Raw genomic sequence first — 26607 nt, 5'->3', positions numbered from 1 at the left:
CGTATGTCCCTGGAGTAAGGAGACAATCGAGGACCTCTGTCTTACAGAGCCACCGTGTAGATAAGTAGGAGCTAGTCCAGTAGGCAGCAGGCAGAAGGGCAGAGAAGTGTGAAGGGCACGGCGTCCTTCGTTCAAGGTCGCTTCTGCATTGGGACATGGAGCAGTGAGGTCCACAGGAGTCAATGCCCCACTGAGGAAAGCACATCGGATGTGAAGTCAGAAGTCTTGGGGTTAACCCCAGAGCCCCTCTTCCCAGCCGTGTGACTTGAGTCACTTAGCCTTTTGAGCCTCGGTGCTCCTATCCATCAAGGGAAGTCCCACAGATTGGTGGTAAAGCCTGAATGAATTAACCGCATGGAAGTGTCAGTACCTGGTCCTTTAGTTGCCCAGTAAATGTTGTCTACGCTCCCGTGTGCTCTACACCCAGTTAAACCATTTCTGTCTAGTTCCAGCACCACCAGGCAGACCATTTATCCAGCCTGTATTACCGCACAGTCTCCTGGGTTCTCTGCTTCAACTCCACTCTTGTGACTGAGACCAAACCTTCCTAAATGGGACAATGGCTTAGGAGACATTTAAACTCGCACTGTTCAGCACTGTAGCTTTTGAGCACTTGAAACCCAGCTAGTTCAAATTGAGGTGGGCTGTGAATGTAAAGCACACAGTGGATTTCGAAGGCTTAGAATGATAAAAGAATGTAAAATATCTCAACATTTTCTATTGATTATATGTTACCATACTTATGTTTTTAAAAATATGCTAGGTTAAATAAAATATGTTATTAAAATTAATTTCTTTCATTTCTTTTTACCTTTTTAAAGGTGGCAATGAAAAACAGGATGAGTTTTCTAAGAGTAGCTATTATCTTGTCCAAGGAAGCATGTTGATTTTTCATGAGAGAATCATTTCCTGGTACTAAGTTTTGATACACTTTGTTTCATGAGGCAGCTCCTGTTTAAAGAATGAGGATGGTTCTTTTACAAAAAGCATTAACCTATTGAGAAATGCATAGTTCATAATAAAAATAATAATAATGATAAAGCATGATTTATTTTTTTTTCTCTTGGTAGATGTCAGCATTTCTTTCCTTGTTAATAGTTCTCTCTTTACACATACACAGTGCCTCGAGGCAGGACCAGGGCACAGCCATATGTTAGCTCCTTCACCCCCTTTGTTACAGATTGAAATGTTTGTGCCCCTTTAAAAACTCTGTGTTGAATCCTAACCCCCCATGAGATGGTGTTAGGAGCTGAGTCTTTGGGAGGCGATTAGGTCACGAGGGTGGGGCCCTCATGAATGGGATTAGCACCCTTATCGAAAAGGCCCCAGAGAGCTCCCTCGCCTTTTCTGCCTTGTGAGGACACAGCTAAAAGATTGTTTATCTCCGAACCAGGAAGCCAGTTCCTTCTTAGACACAGACTGTGCCAGGACCTTGATCTGGAACCTCGTAGCCTCCAGAACAGTATAAGATAAATGTTTGTTTTTAAGCCACTCGGTCTGCGGTACTTTTGTTCTAGCAGCCCTAGGTAGAGGACTACGAGGCCCTTCTCCCTGATCTGTGGCCATCACAGCAAGGAGGCGATTGTGTCTGTGTCATCCTTAGAATTTGGTTGGCCAAGCGGCTAAATTTCAACTGACTCATTTTCATGTTGTTGATGCTGCTGCAGCATCTCACGTTGCTGTGCAATCATATTTTAGATTTCATTTGATCTCCCCTGATCCCTGCAACAGCCCTTAGCGCTTGATAATGCCGTGGGCAAAAACAGAGGGGAGCCTCCAGAATACTGAATGACTTGCTAAGGTCCCACAGCCGATGTGCGGAGCCCAGGTCCTGACCCCGGGTCCTCTACAAAGGCGGTGAGGCCCATGTGAAATGAAGGTGTGCCTTGGGGTTTGTTTTTAATGTAACAGAAACAAGACAAGGCAACACTCTGAGGCTGCAGGTAGCATGCTCTAATTACAGGGTGGTGTGAAACGGGTGGTTGAAGACGGGACTGGAGACCCTAATGAGGCCTCTGCCCCTTCATCTGGGACATCACAGTGGTTATGAGGGCAAAAGGACACGTCTCCGTGAAGCAAGAGAATTTGACTTCACGGCGGGATCAAGACAAACTAAGTTGGCGGGAACGGTCCTTAGCGTCCTTAAAACACAATGAACTCCAAGTTTTCAATGTTTGTTCCAAAGCATATTGCGTGCGGCTTTTACTCTTGTAGTCCACACGATCAATTTTTAAACAGCGCCTTCGAGGCCAAATGCCATTCTCCAGATGAAAAAAGAAATCTGGAACTCCAGTTCGACAGGCCAAAGGAGCATCCGCAGGAAGGAGATGCTTTGGGGCCTGGTGTGCGGAGAAGAGACGGAGGGAGGAAGCAACCGCGGGACAGGCCTTCAGAAGGGATGCTCCACGCTCGGGGTAGAGGCCAAGCGCTTCTTGTGTGAGCTTCCCCGCGGGGCAGAGGAAGGAGAGAAAGTACCAAAGCGAACGTCGCAAGTGACCTCCAATGTAACAAAGAGTGTCTGGGGACACGTCATTGCCACAGGGACCTACTTGAGGAGATGTGAGCATTTCGTTTCTCATATTATAGATGTGATACAGTCAGACGGCTAGTTGGTAGGCTTCGGTTAAAAAAGGGCTTACTGAAACCATATTAGCGTGACAGCAAGGTACCCAATGGCCGAGGCTCTCTCAGCACCTTCATTCATTCATTTGTTCATCCATTCATTCAAGGAACGTCTCCCGTGTGCCTGATTATACATTGAATGTAAAGCAGTCATGGTTATTTACCCAAGTGGAGATTGAAATCTAATGGGTGAAGGAACCATTAAATAAGCAGGTGTTGTGGGCACAGCCAAGAGTTTTGGATTTCAGGGTTGGGGGGACACATTTAATAATTTCAAGTGTGGTCTGAGTTAAGAGGTTACTGCAGGAGGCGCAAGCATGAGACAGTGTGGCTTGGATTCATACAGCAGCAGTAAAACTGGAGAGAAGTTGACGTATTATTGGGGAGAGCGTATGTTTTAGAGGTAAAAGTGCCAGGACCTGAGGATTGCTGGAGTTGACACGATGAGACAGGTGACTGGCGTGAACGGTTTGAGATGTCCGCGTAGTCATGTGCCACATCACGATGGACTACAGATAACGAGCGATAATGGCAAATAGCAAAGCCCGCATTTGTTGGGGCCCTTCTGCTATAGGACCTGCCCTATGTGCTCAGTGAGAGCCAGTTCTTTGCCCTCTTAGAAACTGGGACAGCAGCTTACAAGAAAGGTTTACTGGAGACTGGGCGACAGTGTATGACAGACAGGGTTCAGCCAAACTTCTAGTTATAACCAGCGGCCCAAATCTGATTCATGCCCCTGACATCAGTTGGGGATCCTAAGTGATTCTGCAGGGTTTCAGCCATTGGGTTCCTTAGACATTTTTTTTTTTTTGAGGCCACTTAGATTTTTATTCCCTCCTCATGTGTGATGTTTCTAGACAATCCACACATCTTGAATAGCCATGAAAAATCATTTCTAACATCCATGATGCTAATTAAAAGACAGCCTCTGGTGTCGGTCAGGGATGTCTAGTGCACAGCATTCGGAATGTGGGCTTCTGACTGGAGTCTTTCAGATGGGAACCAGGCACCCCTGGGAGGTATAGTCCCAGTTAGGGTCCTGCAGATGTTAACTCGCCACACCTGGCATGCAAACTAAGTCTAACACGTGTGTACTGCACTGTCTGTGCTCAGATATTTTGAGTCACAGCAATATAACAAGATACGGTGGTGATTTTAAGTTTTTAAATATTTTTAAATTATGAAAGCAATGCATACTCCTTGTATACAAATTTAGGGAAAAAAAATACATTCATGTAATTGAAACTGACCTATATCCTATACCCAGAGATAACTTTCAACATTTATACCTTTTTTCTTATCTACGGTTATGGAGATATTTATACATGTATATACGCTTTATTATTACACTAGACAGAAGCATACTTTCAATCGCATTTTATGTGCAAATTTGAACGCTTTCGTGGCTTATCAGATCATGATCATTTTTCTGGCTCCTGCAATGTTCTTTATAAATGCGATGGTCATTGGTTAAGAAAAATGGCAGAAGACAGATGGAGTAGATGCTTAGGAGGAGAAATTGACCAGCTTGGTCAAGAAATCGGAAGTTGGATTTGAGGGAGGGGTGGTTAGAGATGACTCTTAGGCACCCATGTTAACAAGTGGGACAGTCTCCCTTTACCCTAGCAAGGGCAGGTTAGGGAATGTTGTTCCGAGGTCATTTGCACATGGTTGGGCTGTAATTTCCAGCCCACTTCTGGTTTCTTCCTTCTTTTTTTCTTCCTGTGTTGATTTCTTGGAGTAACTTCTAATATAAATTGCGATTTTTCTTTCAAATGTGTTTTTAGTACATAGAGGTGTCACTGAAAAGTCAAATCCATGGAGGAATACTTTTTACCTGCTGAGTTTAATTTCAGGTGTCAGTGTTATCATAAAATGCAAACCTGCTAGACTCTGTTTTAAAACTTTGTACAAATTGTGCCTGTTGAAATGAAGTTATGCAGATGGAGAGAGGAAAAGGAGGAAAATAAGTGTTTTAAAGAGTTTTTTAATGTTACTTAAATATTAATGCCACTTGAGTTTGGCTTCATATATATTCCTGCTTTCTCCCGAAGTCTAAATGCATCTATAGCTTTCCAATTATATTTCTTTTCATTGTACATTTTTTTGGGGAGGGGGTAATATATGTGACCCTGGGAAAGAAAATAGTCATAAGCTGCTTCAATATGAAGGATTGAGGTTAGATCAAAAGGAAAAGGCCCTAAGTTAGAATCAATTACCCAGGGAAAGCGGAGCCTGCAGTGTCTCTGCCGTAGGTATGTGTAATCTTTGGCCAGTTAATTAATCTTTCTAGACCTTAATTTTCTCATTCATAAAGTGGGGATGAAAAATAGGTTATTTTTAGAATTGAACAAGTAAAACCACAGAAAAGTGCTTCATAAATAATAAGTGCTGCTTACTGCAAGTTGTCTTTACTGTCATTGTGGGTAAGTCAGTCCATCAGGTTTAAGTCGCCCATTTGGCATACCTATTTGTCAGTGAATACCTATTTGTTGGGATGTTTTCTACTAAATTCTATGGCAGTGGGGGTAGAGGGAGGGAAAAATGTAAGTAAGGCTTCTCTTATGTTCTAGGTAGGGGACAATCACCCTGCCATGTGCTGATCCATCATTGCTAGTCACTTATTTGAAGGCTCTCTCACTGAAGCCTCATAACCACCTTTCTAGACAGAGGGAGTAGCTTCACTGTACGGATGAACAAAGTGAAGCTTACGCAGAGAAAGGACTTGCCGAGGTCACGGCCTGTCCCGGGTGACATCTGGATTTGGATCCACATCCGTTTAACTGGAAAGCCTTCCTCCCGCATTACCTCCTCTTCCCAAGAGAACCCCAGTATCCCCTCCTTTCTCATGCTCGGCGACTAGCTGAGTTTGTTCGTGGGGTTTGTTTCTCATCCTTCAGAGTGAAAAACCTCCCTAGGGGGAACTTTTCTCAAGTCAACAGTCTTTGTTTAAAAAGATTTTTGCGTTTTTGGCTTGACTCTCGTGTGCACACCCTCTAGCCCTGTGGTCTTTCATCTGTTTCAAAAGAGGGCCATTTAGGAAAGAGTCAGCGCCGAAGAAAGCCTGGCGTTGACAGCCGGGAATGGCTCCATTAGGTGTTTATTGCCGGCAACGTGCTGAACACAAACTCCTGAAGCTTGAGAGGGTCGCCTTTGGTTAGAATCTGATCCCATTTATTTGTTCGACAGACAATGATCAGGCGCTTGCAGATGACAGGCGGCATGCTGAGTCTCAGGGAGTGCCAGGGGCGTCTGGGCCGGAAACACCAAGGCTGGTGGGAAGGGAGACCGTTCCACCAGACGGTTGTCATATGTGGTTTAATTAAGGGTTATGGCAGAGGGAAGGAGCCATCGTGGGACTATCCAAGGAGACAACCCAACTAACTCTTCATAGCCCCCCATTTCTTGTGTCGATCTTCTCCCTCTTTTTTAATGTGTCTCAGCCAGGCTTCTCTGTGCGGTCTAAAGACCACCTGCTGCAGACTAGTTAGGTATAAGTCATCTCTACGCTCCTCCCCATTCTCGGCACATTTTAATTGTTTCCATGCCTTCTGGACATCTTTCATATTAATGGTAGAAGCTAGTAAGATAATCTCTGCTCAGTGTTTTTAGGCGTTCAGTTGTGATGGAGGTGAGTCTCCTGCAGGTGATGTTGTGGCCTATCCAGTCTCCTTTTCCTTGAGTCCGTTGTCAGTCGGCCCTGCGTGCCTCCCACAGTCCTCTCCGCCTGGAAGACGGGAACCGTTCTGCCACCCTGGCTGCACGTGGATCCATCAGCAGTGTCATCGTCCTTCTGCGGAGGTTCCTACAAATCTCAGTTTTCACATCCTTGGCATTCCCGTGGATGTTTCATGTCGGTCTCTCTTGATAGGCTGTGCTCTTCGAAGCCATCCCTCATTCTGGATTTTCAAAACACAGCAGTTGGTTAGTGCTTGGTACATACGAGGTGCTAAGTAAATGCTCCTTTAATAAGTGTGCTAGTTCAGGCTTCAAAACTAAACCGTACTGTGAAACACGGTTGTGTGCGCGCGCATGCATGTTAAGGGAAAAGAGAGAGAGATCCCTTTGACTTTTCATCATCCTCCATTTGTTTATTTTTTTTTTTAAAGAACTATCTCTGTTTTGATAGACTGCAAAACTGCAGCATCATCTCTTGAGATAAAAGGTTAGCAGGAAATCGTAGACCAGTCAAACGACTTTCAGCATCTACGGGCTATTTCTCTTCTGCAATTTGCATTTATTTACAGTGCTGAGAACTCAGCCCTTCCCCCTTTGCTCTTCCTTTACAGAAAGTATTATGAGGGAGGCCGAGGACTCCATGCTCCTGGCAGAGAAACGGCGCTGGGATTAGGGATTGCCACCTCCGAGAGGATGCTGGGAATCTGCAGAGGGAGACGGAAATTCCTGGCTGCCTCGTTGACTCTTCTCTGCATCCCAGCCATCACCTGGCTCTACCTGTTTGCAGGGAACTTTGAAGGTAAGGAGGAAGCTTTGCCAGAGCGAGAGGGAAGAAAGAGAACATTGGCTGTCCCAGCATCCTGGGAAGAACCCCCAAGTCATCTAGTCTCAGTTTGTCGTTTTGTAGAACGGTGGATAGATACTGATTCCCAGCCACAGGAAAAGACTTGCCTAGGTAGTTGGAGGGAGTCAGTAACGTCCAAAGGAAAAAATAAGCACAGAAGCCAAATAAGGTGCACCTAGATGAGGGGGGCATGGCGGAGGTTACACAAATGCTAAATACCAGCTTTGCAAGTCGATCAACGTGTCGACGATGGGGAAAAGGTTGGGCCCTACAGGGACTCCTTGGCTATTCACGGAACCAGATGTTTCATTCATTTTCCCACCTATTCATTTATTTATTCACACATTCAGCATTTTGTTGTCACTGTGGCTGTGGCTGTTTAACATCTATGCTAAACCAGGTGCCGGGCATATGGTGATGGCGGATCTGGACCTTCCTAGTACAGGGGAGGAGACAGACAGGTGAACACGGGTTTGCTGCACGGTGCGGTGCGGGGTATGATGAGGCAAGCCAGGGTGCTGTCTGAGCTGTCATATGGTGGGTCGAGAACAGGAAGACAACAGAAGAGTTGCCATCCCCAGACAAACAAAAACAAACGTTCATCCCCGCCACTTTCCAGAAGTCAGTAGAAAAGACTCGCCATTCTTCCAGCCAGCAGTTTCAAACGCGTTGCAATTCGTTGCGTATCAAAGATGGTTTTCTAAGCTTCTGGGCAGGAAGGGACGGCAGCGTTGATGGGCACGCTTTATTTTTTATTTACCCCCCCCCCCCACTTGAGTTAAAAGAAAAATTAACTCAAATGAAAAGCTGTCTCAAGGATGTCACTACTGTGTTTTTAAACATTTTCTTTATGCATAATTTTATTGACAGCTCAAGGCTACCTTTTAATTGGGAGTTCCACTTCATTTTCTGAGATTTGCCCTGAGTGAGCTGGACTGAATATAAACGAGGTGGGACTACATGCCTGAGTAACAAGGAAAGGTCGAGAGACACGCCCCTGTCACGTTCCTGCCCTGCACATCCCGGGGCTGGTGGAGCTTTCATCGAAGTGGCTAGGCAGAGTAAATTATGCCGTGGTGGTGTGGATGGTTAGCTTTTGGCAAAAGAATCAGAGGGAGGGAGGCGAGTCGGTGTCGATCCTGGAAAAGATAAAAGGAAGCGTTCTCCTAGGGATGATAGAAGAGCTCTTACAGGACCGACGACTCCCGGAGTGAGTCCAGGTCTAATCCACTAAAACGCTGACTTTTAAAGTATTACAAGACTGGTAAGAACAGTAATATACACAATAATGATGACAATGACACCAATATAAATTACTAGTATTTTGAACATTTCTACCTGCCCAGGCATTATTGTAAGGACTTTCACGTTTGAACTCTTTCTCCGCAATACCCCTGCGTAGTAGGTATAGATGAGGAGGGCGAGGCAACTAAGCTTCCTTGATGGGCTGAGGCCCCAGAGCCGGTGGAGGTGGGGCCTGGGTAACTGGACTCCAGGGCTGGGGTTGCTAAGTGCAGCACCGTGTTGTAGACTGGGGCTGCCATGAGGTGGCGGTATTGCCTCTGATTGGCTCGTCTCTGGTCACTCCCCGTCCGGAGACCAATCACTGACTGCGGGAGGCTGGGGAGGGCAGCCCCGAGCCCTGTGCTTGTTTCTTGTCATGGGGTAGAGAGAAGTTCCTGCAAGGGGTGGCGTGAGATTGGGGGAGTGCCAGCCCCCAAAGTTAAATGGTGTGGTTCCCCAGAGGGGAGACTAGAAGTTGATCTGGGGTGTGGAGAATTCATAACTGGCTGTGCTTAGCGATGGGTTGATGTCAACTTGAAGGCTGTGTTCCAACTTCATGCCATCTGGCCCAGCCCTGGCTGATGGAGTGACTGTGATCCTTGACTGAATAATTGTATTAGACGGCCAGATAGATGATCGGAAACTGGGAAGATCCAGAAAAGACTCTGAAGCAGCATACAGAGACCGGGCATAGGTACTCTGTCAATACGATGCTTAATAGTAAATCCTACCCTTGAGACCAGATCACAACCTGCATTAAGTAGGGGCTGGAAGACGCGGATACATTAACAGAAGTATTCTCACTAGAATGGTGAAGGTGACAGACTTCTTTTACTAGGAATATCAGTCCACAGCTGGCCCACCGCATTTATTTCTGGACGCTATACTTTAAGAACAGTCTGTAGGCAAGTCAGCAGACTTGGGAGAATCTGGGCGAATGACAGCACCAATTCAAACCCTGTTTCATTAGAAATAGTGGGGAGAATCGGGGCTGTTTACCTTGGAGAAGCAGAGGCGGCAGGTGTATACGATCAGCTTCAGCAAACAGCCAAAGCGCTGTCACCTGACAGAGAAATCAGGACTACTCAGATGGCCCCTGAATCTATAAAGGGACGTGGCAGGGAGCCAGAGGTCAAGCTTGTCGTAATGAGGATCACTCTGTCCGGTGCTGGGGCGAGCTGCTCTGGGAAGTAGCGGAATACTCGAGATGGGAGACATGCAAATAGAAGTGCAGTGTGGCGGGAGGGTGTTGAGCGTCAGGTGCAATTGGGCCTCTCACCTCCTGGCCCAGGAACCTGAGATTCTAGAAGAGGCTGTGTATCCGTCAGGAGACAGAGGCCTCCACGCAGCTCCCGCCAGTCACTGCAGACATCTGTGCACTTCCCAAAGGGGCTGCGGAGACATTCTTCTCTCCAGTAAAACACAGCCTCGCGATCCATTTATCGACGCCCTTGAGTTTTCCGTTTCAGGGCAGGCGGAGCCATAAATAAGGTATGGAGTTGCTGTCTGCTTTCTTGGAAATGCCTTCGTACTGTTTGTGGGTCTATTTATTTTCCAACCTGTTTAATTTCAGTGGCTCTCCTGCGAGCAGAGCCTAGAACCGTCCCTGAGATGCGGCCGTTTGGCCTTACAGTGCATGAAGCTGCACGTGCATTGAGAGAACAGAACTGGGTGGGTTCAGACACCTCAGGCCCAAAACTCAGCCAGGAGCTGGGTGACGGGGTGGGAGAGGGCTAACTGCTCCTCTTCCTAGACCATCTTCTCCTATATGAAATGACATAGTGAAGAAATGAAGCCCACCTGTTGGGGGCACTGACGTGTTCTACAAGGGTATGATGCTAAACATCTGTTGTGAGTTGGAAATGGCCAGAATCTTCTCCAACTAATGGGAAAGATGACAGGAAGAAGGGATGACTTCTTCTGATTTGCTTCTGGGTGTAGACCCAGGATCGATGCGTAAAAGTGGTAGGGACGTGAGCATTTCCTCTCTGTACGAAAGAACACCTGCTCTAAGCAGTAGATTTGCCAGGGATTGGAGTCCACCGTCTGAGAAGGTGTGAGATCCCCATTTCCAGAACTGTTTGCCAAAGGCCACGTGACCATTGGTTAAGGATGCTACTCGGGGGTATTTTGTTGGTACTTGACACCCAAGTTGCTAAGTCCTATTTCTTACTTTATTTCTTCCCACATCCACCTTTTTCTCTGCCGTCTCAGTGAACACTCCCAGCTACTCATCCCTCGAGCTCTAGGCTTTGGAGTCGTCATTCTCTTCCATCCTCCGTTCCCTCCACTGTGTGGTCGCCACACCCTGTTGAGTCTGATCTCGGCCTCTCGCAACTGCATCCTCTGTTTACTCCCCTTCTGCACTGCCGTGGCCCTGGCTCAGCCGTTCATCCTTTGTGATCAGGGCTGGCGCAGCAGCCGGGGCCCTCCTGCACGTTTCTTCCACCTACTTGAGAGGAGCCAGAGCTACGAGCTGGATCACAGCACCGACCTGCTCCTCGTGGGCCCCTCTGGCCCCATCTCCTGACGTTCCCCTGTGGACTCGCACAGCCTGGCGTGCGCTGCCCTCTGTGGCTATGGTCATCTTGTTCTCCCGGAGACACAGCTGCCTTTTGTCCCTTTCCTCCCCTTATTTGCCTGGCTGACTTGGATCCTCTTGTCTCAGCTTTAACATGATTGCTTCTCACTCTGAACTCTCTTGGTTTCCTCTGCCACATACCCTCCAGACTTCTGTTCTTTCCTCTTCTCCACAGCACGACGCTTTGTTTTTCTTGTTTACGTCATCTCCCGTCTTCATGACTGGCTACAAGCATCAGTAGGGAAGGGAGCGGTTCCCTTATGTTCATCCTTCCATCTCTGGCACCTGCTACGAGTGCCAGGAGAAGAGCTGGTCCCCAGGGTTCACTGAATGAATGAGTGGAGGAAGGGATGTGCCCTGTTCTGGCTTGGAGTGCCCACAGCTCTCCATGACCTCCTGGATTGACTCCAGACTCCTTATCATAGCTCGGGGGTCTTTCACGAGATTTTGCTTCGCGTATAATTTCGTCTTCATTCAGGTGAGTGCCTCATCGAACTCCCTGAGAAAAAGCCTGCTGTGCCGCATTTTAAGTTTCGCTTTGGTCCTTTTGCCCAGACTACAGTTCTCGTCTCGACGACCCTTCCTTGCAGCGAACACCTTCAAGGCCCATGTTCAATGTCATTTTCCCCTGCCGTCTGATTCTGTGTGCAAGCATCTGTCACAGCCCTCACCGAGCGAAGCTTTGCCTGTCTGGCGTCTTTCTGGCCATTTGCCCCTGGAGTTTCTCGAGATAAGAGACTGCTTTATTCATCCCCCCCCCCCCCGCCCCCCAGTGCCTGAGCATCACTGTTAGTGGTAACTTCGGAAATTCTGACTGGAAAGGATACCGAGGGAAGTGGGAGCCACTGGTAGGCAAGGGCTCCCACCTCATGCTCTGAGCATCTGTGCTTTTGAGACCTCAGGGTCGGGTACCACGAGCATCGCCTTCCCTCTGGTCGTGACGTGGATTTCGGAACGTGAGTAATTCTGCTCACACACACCTCACGTGAACGAGATCGTGGCTGTTACTTTCTACCAAAGTCACCTGGTCTCACGGGCACGTGAGTTTTATTTGTGGGGGTGTGGTTGTGTTTTCTGCCCATCAGGGAGGTGGCGTTCAGCTGTGATCGAGTTACCAGCACGTGGAAAAAGCGTGCTTTTCAGCCATTTGAAAAATTCTTCACACCTGCTGCCCTCCGAGACTTTATAAGCAGCTCTGTGCGGCTGCTCAGTCAGTGTAGGAGCTTCGGGTGCTCGGGGAGGCGGGCTAGGGAGGGTGCGGGGGTCTCTTCAAAGCGTTAGTCTTCAGAGGATGAACATCTAAGACCAGTGTTACGGAGAGGCCCAGTACGTGAACTCCTGACCTGATTTTAGTCCACACCCACGTTTTGTCATTCCCTAAAGCCTCAGCTCCCTGTTCGCGCAGGTCTCGTCAGCATAAACTGCCCGGCGTGAACGGCCTGAGGGTCGTCATGATCAATTTCAACAGAGAGAAGCGGGGGTCCTGACATTTGCCGGTTTTGAGGAGTCGCGGTGAGAAGTTGTAAGTTAACAGGTTTTCCTTTGCTTCGTTGTGGTAGGGGACCACGGGGCACGTGGAGAGTGGGATGGGGTGACGGGTGGGCTTTTATTTGGGCAGCATTTGTCCGAGCGTGACAGATTCCCTGGCCTTGCGTGCATGTCCCCGACTCCGGAGACTCAGCTGGCAGGTTTGTGAGTTTAGACCGTGCAAGGTGCTCGTGAACAATTCGCTGAAGGCCTCAGCATCCCCCGAGGCTAGACTGCGTGGCAGCTTTGATGGCGGCCGAGCCATTCTGCCTTCCTGCCAATGGCCCAGGTGGATCACGTGATACAGATGTTGTGGGGTATAAGAACGCAGGATGCTGACTGCACAATGAAATGGGAAGTGTGTGATATATACCTTTTTTTTTTTTTTTTTAATGGATCAGAAACGAAGGGCTTTTCTAGCCACCGCTTAACGGCAGCTAGTGCTGAGCTCAAGCACAAGCCCACAAAGGATGAGAAAATGCGAGGAAGCCGCTGTGAATGGTGCCCAAGGCACAGGATGACTGCATGTGCCTGGGGTTCTTGGGCCAAAAAGTGTCTCGTTGAGGTCTTGGAATCTGAGAGGGCAGTTGAAAGCTATCGTAGTTTCACCTGGTTGTGAGACGGTTGCTCACGTGACCTCCGGTTTTTCGATACCCAGCTTTCGATCCTAAGCTGATGTCGATGGTCTTGCTGGGGTGGAGAAAATGACCTTGATGTATCAGTTGGCTGAGTCTCTTGGAGGTGCTCACGGCCAGAGCCTTGGACCAGGTGCCAGGAAACCTGGTTTATACTACTCCCAGCAGAGCCACCTCGTATGGGTTTCCCACAGCAGCTGTAACAAATTACCACGAATTTAATGGGGGCTTAAAAAACAGATTATCTTACAGTTCTGGACATCAGAAATCTAAAATTGGTCTCATTGGGTTTTAAAACTAAGATGTTGGCAGGGCCGGTTCCTTCGGCAAGCCCCAGTGGAGAATCTATCTCCTGGCTTTTTAAATTTTATTTTTTAGCTTCTAGAGGCCACTTGCTTTCCTTGGCCTGAGGACACTTCTACCATCCCCAAGGTCAGAAAGAAGTGGAGCATCTTTAAATTCTTTTTACATATTTATCTTCTTTGCATTGATTAGACAGTTTTTATCGAAAAGACTTTTATTTCTGCTTCCGTCATATCTCCTCTTTTGACGTCCCTCCCATAAGGAGCCTTTGATTACATTGGGGCCACCTGAATAATCTAGGGTAATCATCTCATCTCAAACTCCTTAATCGCATCTGCAAAGTCCATCTTGCCGTGTAAGGTAACATCGTGGGGATTAGAGCATGGACATATTTGGGCGGGGAGGGGGGCTTTATTTGGTCCTTTCCGCTTCTCCCCTCTTCTTCCTGTCCAATTCTCCTGCATCCCCTCCATCCTATTGTCCTGTAGAGACAAAGTAAAGGGGGTGTTGTATCACCTTCGTTCTTACGTGGATATCTTACTCTGCTCTAGGATCTGGTTTTGGTGATTTGATATATAAGCATCCAGCAGGACTTACCACTCATGGAAAAGGCATTGTACTCAGATGTGTTCTGTTCAAACAATTGTAGAGCATACTACTTGTCTGTGTTAGGTTCTAATCAATAACCAATGATAGGTTACGATTTTCTGAAAAGAAAGGCGCAGAATTTCTCTTTGAGGGTCCTGGTCTTCAAGTGATCTCATTTGTTTTTATTTCAGACACCAATTTAACGAAATGAGGGAGGGATTTCGTTCGGAAAGACTGTTTATGGTTGAATAGGTCTATTTTAAGTAAACGTTAGCCATTCTTGTAACTTTGGAATACTCTTTGTTATCCTCTAAATTTGAGCATATCCCAAGAACTATCAGGTGTAACCCCAGCCATAGAGAAATGTGCACACCAAAGAAAAGTGTGTGTACATTTGCACAGATGTATGAGAGTGTTCACATCAGCGTTATTTGTAACAGTGCCAAACAGGAGACTACTGAAATATCCATCCACAGTGAAATCAACAACGACCAGCATAGTTATATTAGTGAAGTGCTACAGAGCAGTGAAAGTGAATATAATCACAGACGAGCAAAAGAAGACAGACATAGGACTACATACTGTATGATTCCAATTACGTAATTACAGAAACAGGCAAAATTAATCTAGGGATAGAGATGGGCAGGGCGCAGGAAAGACTTTTGGGTGCTGGTAATTTATTTTTTAACCTGTGTGTTAATTATACAGGTATGTTCGCTTTGTGACAATTCAAGTTTTTACTTATGATTTGTTCACTTTCCCGTACATTATTTAAAAAAAAAACCTATGCAAATCTTGATAGTTTTAAATAAGTATCTGAATTTGAAGAGATTTTATGGGTTTCGCATTCATAAACGAGAGGAATTTTATTAACCTTTGGGATTTTGAATCTATGTCACTGTTAAACTTTGAAATTCAAATGCTTTTTAAGCATGAAACTTTTCTTTTGGGATAGATGTTGAACATTTCTATTAAACCACGTTTCCTTTTTTTCTTTCCTGATAAACCTCCCCATTTGGACACAGATTCTCCCTGTCAGGGTCTGATGATAGCACTGACTTCACGATCTGAAATTTGCTAGTAGAACCCTAATTCCGAAAGAGTGTTTCCATCAGTTTAAAGCAAGACCGGGATAGGCATACCTCGAGATATTGCAGGTTTGGTTCCAGACCCTCCCCCCCTAATAAAATGAGTATCACAGTAAAGGGAGTGATAATCCTGTTGCTAGTGGAGGGTCTTGTTTTCAATTTATTTAAAAACATACACATTTGTGAAGCACAATAAAACGAGGCATGCCTGCATTCCTGCAAGAGCTCTAGCAATGAGATGGCTCCAATTAATATTAAAGCGATATTTTTTCTTGATATGGACACCAAGCCACATTAGATAAATGTTCCCATCTGCATTAGTCAACAAACATGCATCTTCATAAATTCCATGTGCCTGGAAAAGAAAGAAGACTTGCAGAATTGTAGGAAATATGGGGACATGGAAAGGATGTGTATTATTTAGCAATGGCTTCTATTTATAGCTTGTTAAACAGAAATTGGCTACATCTGGCCTGCAGTTGTATTGGATTTGGCCTGTCCACTACGTTTACCATTTTTGAAATCATTAATTAAAAATTGGGAGATTGCATATAAAGGTCATGATTTCTGGCCCAGACCCTGACGTTATCATAGCAGTCATCTGCAGGAATTGGGCAGTAGCTGTCGCTTTGCAGAATGCATGGCTGCTCACTCTAGTTTGTCACAGTCCCCATCCATCCTTACTGGTCCCCGTGTTTTCCCATGAGCCGTTTTATTCAGAGCTGCGTTGAGAGGAAAGGGCTTCTGGCATTTGCTTATTTTGCTTGTTGACCTTGTCTGGCTCCGTTAGACTTTGATTTTTGGACCCTTTGGCTCACTCTCAGCCATGTGCCGGGCTAGGGATTCTGCATACATTATCTCATTTATTCCTCCAAACGGCTTCACACTTGTCCCCTTGTATAGATGAGGAAACAGGCTCAGGGATGTTAAGCTCTTTTGCTAAGGTCGCCCAGCCGTTTAGGGAGCCTGCATTCTAACCCGGGCCTCTCCCGAAAAGGCTCTGTACATGGCTGTCTTCCTACAACTTGCATATATAGAAACAACCAGTGGATGACATTTGAAAGTCAACTTGCTCAGGCTTTTGATGAGGACAAGACAAATCCTGAGAGAAGGGAAAAGGGGCCATTTTGGACGAGAAGGCAAATCATGTTCTGTGGCTAGCAGGATTATTATAAGCCAATATAAGCAGAAAATTCGATTAGTCCTTTAATGCAATTTGCATTTTGTTTCTGCCAGAGACTCATGCAATTAAGAGCAGGAATGGACATTGGGAATCGTCTAGGCAGGCTTAAGCCTAAGCAGATCAAAACCTTTGAAAATGACACAAGGACTTTATCTAGGACAGGGGCTGATGGGGGAGAACATGTCCCTAAATGGCAGGTGACACTATTTAAATCACAGCGACAATAGACAAGTTACTTAACATCCCTGCAGGTCAGTTTCTTCTCCATGGAAAGGGGGATATAATATTAGCTCATATACTTGTTATAAAGGCCATAAAGTACCTATTATATAATAGCAGTTATTCAGTAAATGTTAGTTTTCTTATATTTTCCTAGCATGTTGGAAGGTCATCCTGGGAGGGATGCAAAACATCACTCACCTGGTCTAAGGCCCCCTGAGGAAATAGGCCCAGAGACCTGACCACACTTAGCTCACTCACCGCCTCAGCCACCGGTGTCCTTGGAACCACCACCCAGACAGTGTCACCACTTGGTTCACTGTTTGTAAAGACAAAAGAGGCATGTCACGTTTGTTTATTTCTGTCCCTTCCTCTTTCCAGACATTTGCAGCATGCCCTTTAGGTGTTGGAAAGCTGGAGACAGGGCACCTGTAGCCAATTGTGGACCCAGTGGAGAAGATTAAATTATTTCACCTAGATGACCTGTTTTGGGAACTTAAGAGTAACAAAGAGGAAGGGACCTGTTTTTCTGACGTAAAGTTGAATCACTTCTCTAACAGAAGATTCGTCTGATGGCTGACTCTCCACATCTGGTTTTTCCCAAACCTCCGCTTATGTGCTGTGTCCTTAGCTCAGTAGCTTACCCTCTCTGAGCCCACATTGGTCCTCCAGAATTGGGAGTGCTGTTCCCTATCTGGCAGGGTTTTCGTGCAGATGACAAGGAATCCACCGTGCCTAGCGTAGAGTGAGTACGGAGTCATTTCGGGTTCAGCCGCGTTTGGTGTGCCGTCTGCGTTCCGAAGCAAAAACTCGCTCGAGGAGTAAGTAGTCTATTAGGAAGAGCGCTGAGGACGCAAGCTTCCTTCTAGGGTAAGACCTTTAGATAATGCGGATTTGTCATTTTCGCTCCAGCAGAGGGCGCTCCACGCCCCGTCTCCTACCAACCCGTGATTTCTCTTGGTGGAGCACAGCCAGAGCTGGGTGCTGGAGCTTGTAGTGACACCCCCCGCAGGTAGCCTCTCCATTGCACCAGTTGGTAGCGATTTCGATTGGGTACCACGGTACTGTCCAACATGAGCTTTCTCGTAAATAACACTTAAATAACCCTCCCTCAACCGCAGTAGGGATGGAGGGTACCATTTGCACGTCCCTTCTCGTGGAGTTCACTTCCTGGCGGAAGGAGAGAGAGGATTCACAGATTGACAGCATGGAGGACGTAAGTGCGACATAGAGAGCCGAAGCAGCGTGAGATGATGGTGAAAGTGGCAGGGGGAGAGGCTCGGTGAGAAATGAGGACGGTCAGCAAGTGCTCCCTTGGTAGGTGGTCTGGACGGGTCTCTGAGACAGGTGGACATAGTTCGGGCAGACAGAGTAGCAGGAAGTAGAGCGTGCTTGGTGCCTTTGTAAAACAGCGAGGATGATCCAGGCTGGAGAGAGAGGCAGGTAAGGGGGTGTGGTGGATGCAGCCAGGAAAGGTCGGCAGGGGCCAGCCCCACAGGACCTGGAGCTCCGTGCTGTGATTTTATCCTTGGGGAGCTTATTCCTTTGCAGTAGGGACTTGCCTTCCCTGCCAGCCCAAGAGGAACCCGAGTGAGTGTTTCTTCCTTCTGCCTATAAGGTCACCTAGATCTCTGGTTTAAGAATAACCTGGGGCTGTTGTTTACCTGACAGACTCCCAGCCCACCCAGGGGCACCTGTGGGGAGGGGGGGGACCAGTTCCCAGGGCCTGGCCCAGATCTGCTGAAGGGGATGTGTGCAGCTGTTGGTATTTTTAACAAGTGCCTCAGGTGATCCTTTGTCTTCTGGCAAATTTGGAAAGTCCACCCGGATAAAGGGCCGCCTCTGAGGGGTTGATCCCCTGGGCTCCGGGACTTGGGTTCGGTAATGGTCAGGTTGGTGAGGACAGCACCGATTGAGTGCCTACTGTTTGTCTTACACGGCAGCCCGGCTTCGTGCTTTATCTCCTCTGACATTTAAATGTTAGTCTTCACACCCAGTTCCTGAGGGAGGTATTATCCTCAGCCGGCATATTGTTTGTACTCCTGTTAATCACTTCATGTGTCGAATTGCACCTCGCTGACATAACTTACCTCTTTTTCGGAGTCGTGCAGACTAAAATAGTGATGTGCGCGTTACTTGGAAAAGTGCCGGATAAATTATGAGCGTTTTCTATACCCTTCAGCTGGTGAGGCCTCACATTTCTGTAGTCACCGCTAAACCCTTAGTCTTTTTTAAAAGAAATTTTTATTAAAGTATAGTGCATTACAGTATTAGTTTCTGGTGTGCGACATAGCGATTCGACATTTATCATATATGCCTTACGATGTGATCACAATGGTAAACGTGATATCCGTCTGTCACTGTTCGAAGGCATTACGATATTATTGAATATATTCCCTGTGCCGCGCATGACATCCCCATGGCTTATTTACTTTATGGCCGGAAGTTTGAACCTTTTATTCCCCTTTACCTCTTCTATGTGCCCTCCCATCCCCTTCCCCTCCGGCGACCATCATTTGTTCTGTGTCTGTGAGTCTGTTTCTATTTTGTTTTGTTTCCTGTGTTCCACAAATAAGTGAAATTTTATAGTTATTTGGCTTGTCTCTCTGACTTAGTTCACTTAGCATAGGTGGACCTAGAAGGTATTATGTTGTCTCAAGTGCCAAGATTTCCTTCTCTTTTATGACGGAGCAATATTCCGTTGTGTACATGAACCACATCTCCTTTATCATTCATGTGTCAGTGGACACTTAGGTCGCTTCCATATTTTGGCTGTTGCAAATAATACTGTAGTGAGCACAGAGGTGCGTGTGTCTTTTCAAATTAGTGCTTCCGTGATGTTCATTAGCTGCTATTGGTGGAGCGTTTAAATCTTCGACTCAGATGAACTCATTTGTTCCTCACTTTCCCGTTATGCAGATGAGGAAACCAGAGCATGGGAAAGTTCAATAATTTGCTCAAAGTTCAGGAGCTAGTAAGTGGTAGAGCTGACTTTACCCAGGAGTCAAGTGTCCATCTCTCCAAAGTTCCGTGTACCTCTTAAATTGACATTTCCCGGTAAGAACGACCCTTCCCATGTACTTGGAAAACATACTAGGTCAAGACGACTCCTCAAGGCTGAGCGGGCTCAGTGGTGTTAACCTTTCTTACTTTTCAAACCAGGGGTCTTTCTTGCTTGCCTCGTGGTCTTATCTGCCAGTTGCCTCTGCCCTGTTGATGGTTGGACGCAGCCTTCAGGGAAAGATGAGGGTCACCCTGTTCTGGGAAGTAGAGATACCCCCTCCCCCCCAACACCACCTCCCACTTTTCCCTTCCCAGAAGCCATACCTGTGATTTATACTTCCCAGAGGGCTGTGCCTGGCTTGATCCGGAGCAATTTGGGGCAGTTTGGGTTCCTGAACTCCTTAAATCAGCAGCCCAGAAATGAACACAGGCACCCCTCCATGTCCAGATTGGCAGGGCACACATGGGAGCCTGTTCTGAGGTGGCAATGAGCGAGACAGGTCTGCAGAGAGAAAAGCGTCTCACCCACAGCTTAATTTTATGTTTTGGATAAACACTCCGAGGTCAGTGGTGTGAAGGGGCGGATAAGTAAGGATCTCTGAGAGTGAGCGTTTACGAAAATCTTATATTTTGCTCTCATCAGTCTCTTGGCTGCTCAGATGTCTCTCTGGTGAATGGAGAGGAGTGTGCTTTTCCCCGCGGTCCACCCCTCCGCCCCAGCTCACCTCCGCATGCTTTACAGATGCTCCCACGACAGGTAATACTTGGAAAGACCCTTGAACTGCATCTTGTCTCCGGTTCTTCACTTGCTCCGTGCTCGGGCGGAAGAAGCCGGACGCCGTCAGGCTTCGAGGCCACGCCTGCCTTCCGTTCTTACTGCAAGATAATGACCATTAACACCGGTGAGCGTTAGTCGTGCACTGGCGTTTACTTCTCACAAACAGGGTCTGTCATCATCCCTCTGTTGTAGATCCAGTGCAAGCCGTTACACTCTCCCCGGGTCGCAGAGCCAGTGAGCGCAAACCCAGCCCTTCTGGCCCGTACGCTGCCTCTTGCTTCTTTCCCTGACACCTTTTCCTCCTTCCTTTCCGTTTATGCAAAACGGTATGCACAAAGTTCTGCCTCTATGCTGAGCGCTGGAGCAGTCACTTAGGAACAGATGAATAAGACGTTTTCCTGGGTGTGTGGACGGCGGAGAAATACAGAAGTCACAATGCGCTGCTGGCCACTGTGATGAAGACACAGTGCACATTGCTCAGCAGGGCCCTGCATGGGCTACGAGATCAGGCGAGGGCTTTGTGGGTGGGTGAGCCCGGAGCCGAGGCTTGAAAGGGCAGTGAGAGGGCTCTGCGGTCCCACGAGAGAGCATTTGTCATTTGCGAAGACAGGAGTGTGTGAAACAGCCTCGCGAGAGGGAACTACGGAGACCTCGCTGGCGGTAGTGGTGCTAAGCATTACTGCTGCCTGTCAGGAGCGTGAGGAGCGCGGGCTTTGCAGTCAGAAAGCTCTGGGTCGGAAGCCCGTCTGTACCCCTTGGTGGCGGCGTGACCACGGGCACACCGGCCCTCTCTAAGCCTCTCTCGTCTTGTATATAAATGGGGACACCAATACCTACATACAGATTTATTCCGAGATCTACGTATGATTAATGTGGGCAGCTGACCCGCATTGGGCGCTCCGTAAATTGCAGCTGCTTGTCTTATCACTTGTATTTTTGGTGAGGTCATTTATCGATAAACTTCAGATCTATAATTGCCAATAAAATGTGGGATTAAAAAAAATCTCTTTTGGCACATAGTTGTCGCCCAATGAATAGAGAGCAACAGAGCGAAGGCTTCGTTTGCACGCTTTTGGGCTGGACCCGTTGCCGGCAGGACATAATGGAACGGGGTGCACAGTGGGAACGGGGCGGGGGTGTTGAGGGGACCGCGCAGGGCGCTCAGCCTCCAGGTGTCAGAGCTCAGTCTCGCCGCGTCGCTGCAGTAGCTCTGTGAGTCCGGCCGAGCGGGCGTTATCTTTCTCTAAGAGAACGCTGAAACCCAGGGGAGCCGGATATCCTAAGTCATTCAGGTCGTTGACACCGAGCGTGGGCTTTATCACCAAACAGCTACGAGGCAAGTCAAGGACTCGGTTTCCTAATCTGTAAAATGGGGGGATGACATCCGCCCCTGACCACCTCAAAGAGCTGTCGTGGGCATCGGATGGATGAGTCCACGAAGGACGAAACCAGGAAGTAGTAGAGGTTAGCCGGCCTGACAAAGGACGTGTCGAATTTCATTCTCGACTCATTGTTTTCCGAGATTCTCTTTTGAGTCCATTCCCGTTTTCTGGAAATATGGAAAATGTGTGGAAGCAAGTAACTATTTTTGGTTCTTGCAAAGATCTGGGATAGCAGGCAGATGACGTGCCCTCCCCTCTGAACGCGGCCGAGATGTGCAGGGGCAGAAGACGGAGGCCACACAGGAGCATCTGCATTTATCATGTGTCGCCGCTTCGTTCAGACCGCAGCTCCTGAGCTCACTGGCTCTCCCAGCTCCTTTCCCCTGCGGTCTGCCCACCACGGCCAGGCATTCAGGACCAGGGTCCGCAGTGCCATTCGGTGCTCGCTCATCCACTTAGGAAAACGTCGTTGAGGACCTGCTGCGTCCCAAGGACACTCTGGGCCACTGTAGAAACATTTGGTCCTCGCGGAGCATAGAGTCTACCAAGGCGATAGCGAGTAAGCAGATTTACCAATAAATAAGATCACGACTCTGTGCCGAGAGCAAGTTGGATGTGCTGTTTTGGATGGGACGGTCAGGGAAGGACTTGGGTGAGGTGACATTTGAGCTGGGACCTGAAGCGTAACCGTGATCTGGCTGTGTGGGGAGAACACCCAGCAAACAGAACACGTTAGCAGCTCAGACTGGAAAGGGCTGGATGTGTCTGCGAAGGGCCGATGGGGGCTCAAATGCTCGCAGCGGGACAAGAGGGAGGATCTGTGGTCTGAATGGAGTTTGGATTCTTTTACAGAGCAGCGAGAAGACATCGAAAGCTTGGGGCGAGGCTAACGGCATGGCTGGGTGTATTAGTTTCCTATTGCCGTTGTAACATTACCACAAGCGTAGAGTCTTCTGACAACACAGTTTGGAGGTCAGAGTCTAAAATCAGTCTCGCTGGGCTAAAGTCAAGGTGTCGGCGGTGCTGGTCCTTCTGGGGGGGGCCCTTCTGGGGACGCTGCCTTTTCCAGGTGCGGGAGGCCACCTGCGCTCCTCGGCTCCTGACCCCTTCATCTTCAAAGCGAGTGATGCTGTCATTCTCTGCTTCCATCCCTAAGTCTTCTCTCCTGCATCCGTCTTATTTATAAGGGCCCTCGTGATGACATCAGGCCCACTGGGTAATCCAGGACCACCCCGTCACCTCAAAGGCCTTCATTTAATCGCATCTGCCCCCTTCTGGCAGCATAGCCAGATTCCAGGGCTGAGGGGGTGATGTCTTCGGGAGCTGTTATCAAGCCTTCCACACCAGGTTTACATTTCGAAACGGCCCTTCTGGAATCTGTATAGAGGATGATTTGAGGGGGACAAGACTTTAGGCCTGGCCTCCAGGTAGGTGGCTAAAGGAGATATCCAGGTGAGCAGTGACCGGAACCAAATGGTGGCAGTGGAGATGAGGCCATCTGGAGACAGGTTTTGGAGATGCTCAGGTCGTGAACGTGAGAGAAAAATCGAAGGTGTCTCCCAGGTTTTAACCTGAGTGGAGAAGCCTGGGGGGAGACCGGGCCTGGGGCATGTGACCCACGGCTGGCTGGGACACACCGATAGCGGAATAAAGACCTGACAGTGCCCCCCACCTGTTCACACCTTGGTGTTGGGACTCTTGAGCCAGGGACGTCCAGCAGTGAGGTGACCTAGGAACCACTGTCAAAAGTCTTTGCTCGGAAGAAAACATACACGCACGGGAAGACAGATCGAGTTGCCCTTTCCCCAAATCTGGTGTGCAGCAGACACTGTTACCGTGTGGAGGAGGGGGGTTGGACCAGGCCGGTGTGCCAGTGGCGGCCGCGTTCGGCCTTGGGCGTGCTGGGGTAGACGCGCGCGGGCTCTTGGGTCAGGAAGCCTGGGTTCTGAGTCTGCGTGACTCCCCGGCTGTGGGGCCTGGCAGCGGCCCCCTGACATTTCTGACCCTCAGCTCCTCAGTCTTCGGGGAGTGAAACAAGCTAATCTACGACAGGAGCCTCGCATGCATGCGCTCGGTGTCCGCGGGGCTGTGCAGCAAGTGCGGGTCTCCTTTCAGAGAGAGGGTAGGAAAGACCACCACCATCCGCAGTAATGATAACCAGTGGGAACCAAACTCTCTGCAAGGCACTGTTCCGTGACTTTGACACACATGAGCTCATTCAGTCCTCACAACCACCTCCGTTGACCTTCTCCTCACTTACAGGTGAGGAAGTGGGAGGCACAGAGGTTGGGAGGAGAGGAGGTAGGTAGGTACTCAGGAGACTGCCATGGGGCCCCGGGGGCCGTGCTTTTAATTCCTGTGCCGCATTGTCTCAGCATGTAGAGAGGAATTGTCATTATCCTCGTTTGACACATGGGGAGACCGAGGCACCACCAGGTTATATACGCTACAAAAATACAGCGGGTCGGTGGCGGTCGGCTCAGCTCTCATTCGTGGAGGGTTAAAAGCCGCAGCTGGTTCTGCCTAGACTCAGCCCAGGAGGAGCGCCTCATCCTGAACAGAGGCTGCCTAGAGCGGGGGTCCCCAACGCCTGGGCCAAGGACCTCACTGATCTGTGGCCTGTTAGGAACTGGGCTGCACAGCAGGAGGAGGTGAGTGGCAGGTGAGCGAGCGAAGCTTCCTCTGTATCTGCAGCCGCCCCCCAGCGCCAGCATCACCGCCTCAGCTCCACCTCGGATCATCAGGCGTTAGATTCTCATAGGAGCTCCCGGCCTGGTGCCAAAAAGGTTGGGGACCGCTGGTCTAGAGGGGTGGCAGGGATCCAGGCTCAGTCTCTCTTCCGTTAGTTGGACCTGCCCTCTGGCCCTGGGTTTTGAAAAGGTCGGATGTTTTGCAGGGTCGTCTCAGAACCCCCGTGTTCTTCCGGCTGGAGTTCCAGGCCCTCAGCACCCCTGTCCCTCTGCAGCCCCTCCCCAGGGGTCTTTCCCTGCCCCTGCCCGAGGCTTCACGTGGAATCACAGTCTTGGGTGTGCGAGGCGGGGTGTTGGGGCTTCAGCCAGAGTTACACTGCTCCAAGGGCGCCTGCCGCAGCAGGGCTGGGCATACTTGCTGGCTCAGCATTCCTGCACTCGGCTCAAACACATTTGTGCCTTTGGAAAAGTCTCTATTCCACTCGAGATGTTTGCAGCTAACCCCAGGTGACTGATATTTGATCATTCAGTTGCTAGTTTTCCTGTAGATATTTACACTCCTAACAGACCGTCGGCGCCTCGAAGGCACAGACTGGCTTGGGGGCCCCTGTACATGCATTGCGCACAGTGGGAGTGACTCGGTAGCCGAGGAGGTGGTCCTGCAGCAGCCACCTACCTAGGGAGGGATGTTATTTCATGATAGATCAAAAAATTTTTCTGAAGCGTGGATGAGCTATGCAAAGAGGCCTCGCTCAGTACCTGGAACGCCGCAGCATTCATCCCGTGTGTGCGCGCTTTGTGTCCTAGCGTACTGGTTATTGTACACACGCAGGTGTGTTCATGGGACACATTTCAACGATGATCGCGCTTCCTGTGCCAACCCCAAATGAGTCCCCTGCATCATCGGAAGGTTTTTATCTACTCAGTGAAATGGTTCCGGTTCCCTCTGAGAAACGTGGGGATAAACGCCGCCCTGTGCAAGGCCTGCCCTTTCAAGGTTCTCCCTCGTCAGCTCCACGTTTCCCAAACCCGTGAGCCCAGACGTCCCACGGTGTGATATCTGGGGAGTCGGGAACCCTGAGCTTTATTTGAGATGAACGCTCACCCAGAGTGGGGATTAGTAGGGCGTGGGGGAGGGGAGACCTCCTTGGGGAAAGATCTCGATACTTTGGGTGGGTAAGACCTGTGCAGATAGGACCTGTGTCACCCCGGACATGTTCGCGCATTTCTTCACGAGTGCCCTGGTTCCCTCGGCATGGCCAGCCAATTTCAGAGACTCCATTTCCTGCTCCCCTATTTTGCTGTTAGACATTCGAGCAAATACCTGTTAAGTACCCAGGATATGTTTGATACTGGATTAGAGTCTGAGGAACATACCAATACGATTGTCACAGTTCCTGCCCTCAAGAAAAAATTGTTCTCTGGTTGGTCTTAGGTGATAATGACCTTTCTCTGTATAGTCCTTTCCCTGCGAATGGCGGGTCTTTGGAGGAACCCTGGAGAGGTGGTGATGGAGGCACTGTTTAATGGGTGAGGGAGGTTACAGGATGATAAGAAGTGAGTTTACGTCTACGAGTAGCAGTCTCTTTTGGAGATGACCCCCGATAGCAATCAAAATAATGACTATAATAGGAGTGTGTGCGCCTGTCTTCGGCGGTCCAGGAGGAAGGGCGCGCAACTATCTGGGGATGTTGGGGAGAGCTTTGTGACAAAAAGGCCTCTTGGACTTAGTCCTGAGGCCTGATGAGGTGCCGGTCATGGGACACAGAGTTGGAAGGCCGGTACCTGAGCCGTCGTTAGTTGGCATCATGATGTTAGATTGCTAGGGGGTGATGGTCTGCTGACATCAGCTGGAGATGCCACAAGTGATCTTCGAGAGCAGCATGTTTAACCAGGTGGGGCAGATGGTCTTAGAAGGAAAAGCACAAAGTACTTCTGAAACCATGGTGTCACGCACCACCTCGACTAGCCGGTCCTGTGGTAACATTCGAGTCTGCAGAAACCCCGTCCTGCTATGTTTAGGGTGTCCCTTTCTGCTTCTGAACGGTATTTGCGAGACGATCTCATTCCATCCCCCACCTCCCGCCACGCCCCCATCTTTGGCCCTCAGTGATTCTGTATTAATAGCAGCGATTAAGCTGCCTCATCTTGTCAAGGGGGAGATATTAATCTTCGTCAGGCCCAGGGAGGAGCTGAAATTTT

General features: G+C 48.7%; 1 protein-coding gene across 7 annotated transcripts in view; it reads left to right on the top strand.

Annotated features, from left to right (window-relative positions):
- The window catches only part of LARGE1 (LARGE xylosyl- and glucuronyltransferase 1), a 477871-nt gene that overhangs the window by 117899 nt on the left and 333365 nt on the right, over window positions 1-26607 (top strand). For 6 of the 7 annotated variants that reach the window (XM_016161642.2, XM_016161640.2, XM_016161639.2 and 3 more), the window contains exon 2: window positions 6912-7099. In XM_016161642.2, the coding sequence (XP_016017128.1) occupies window positions 6994-7099 (106 nt within the window). In that variant the 5' untranslated portion in view covers window positions 6912-6993. Of the gene's footprint in view, window positions 1-6911; window positions 7100-26607 lie in introns of those variants that run through there. The other variant, XM_036236072.1, reaches the window with a different exon arrangement.

The sequence above is a fragment of the Rousettus aegyptiacus genome, unplaced genomic scaffold (assembly GCF_014176215.1).
Source record: "Rousettus aegyptiacus isolate mRouAeg1 unplaced genomic scaffold, mRouAeg1.p scaffold_m13_p_2, whole genome shotgun sequence".
Classification (NCBI taxonomy): domain Eukaryota; kingdom Metazoa; phylum Chordata; class Mammalia; order Chiroptera; family Pteropodidae; genus Rousettus; species Rousettus aegyptiacus.
This window is presented reverse-complemented; position numbering and strand designations above follow the sequence as displayed.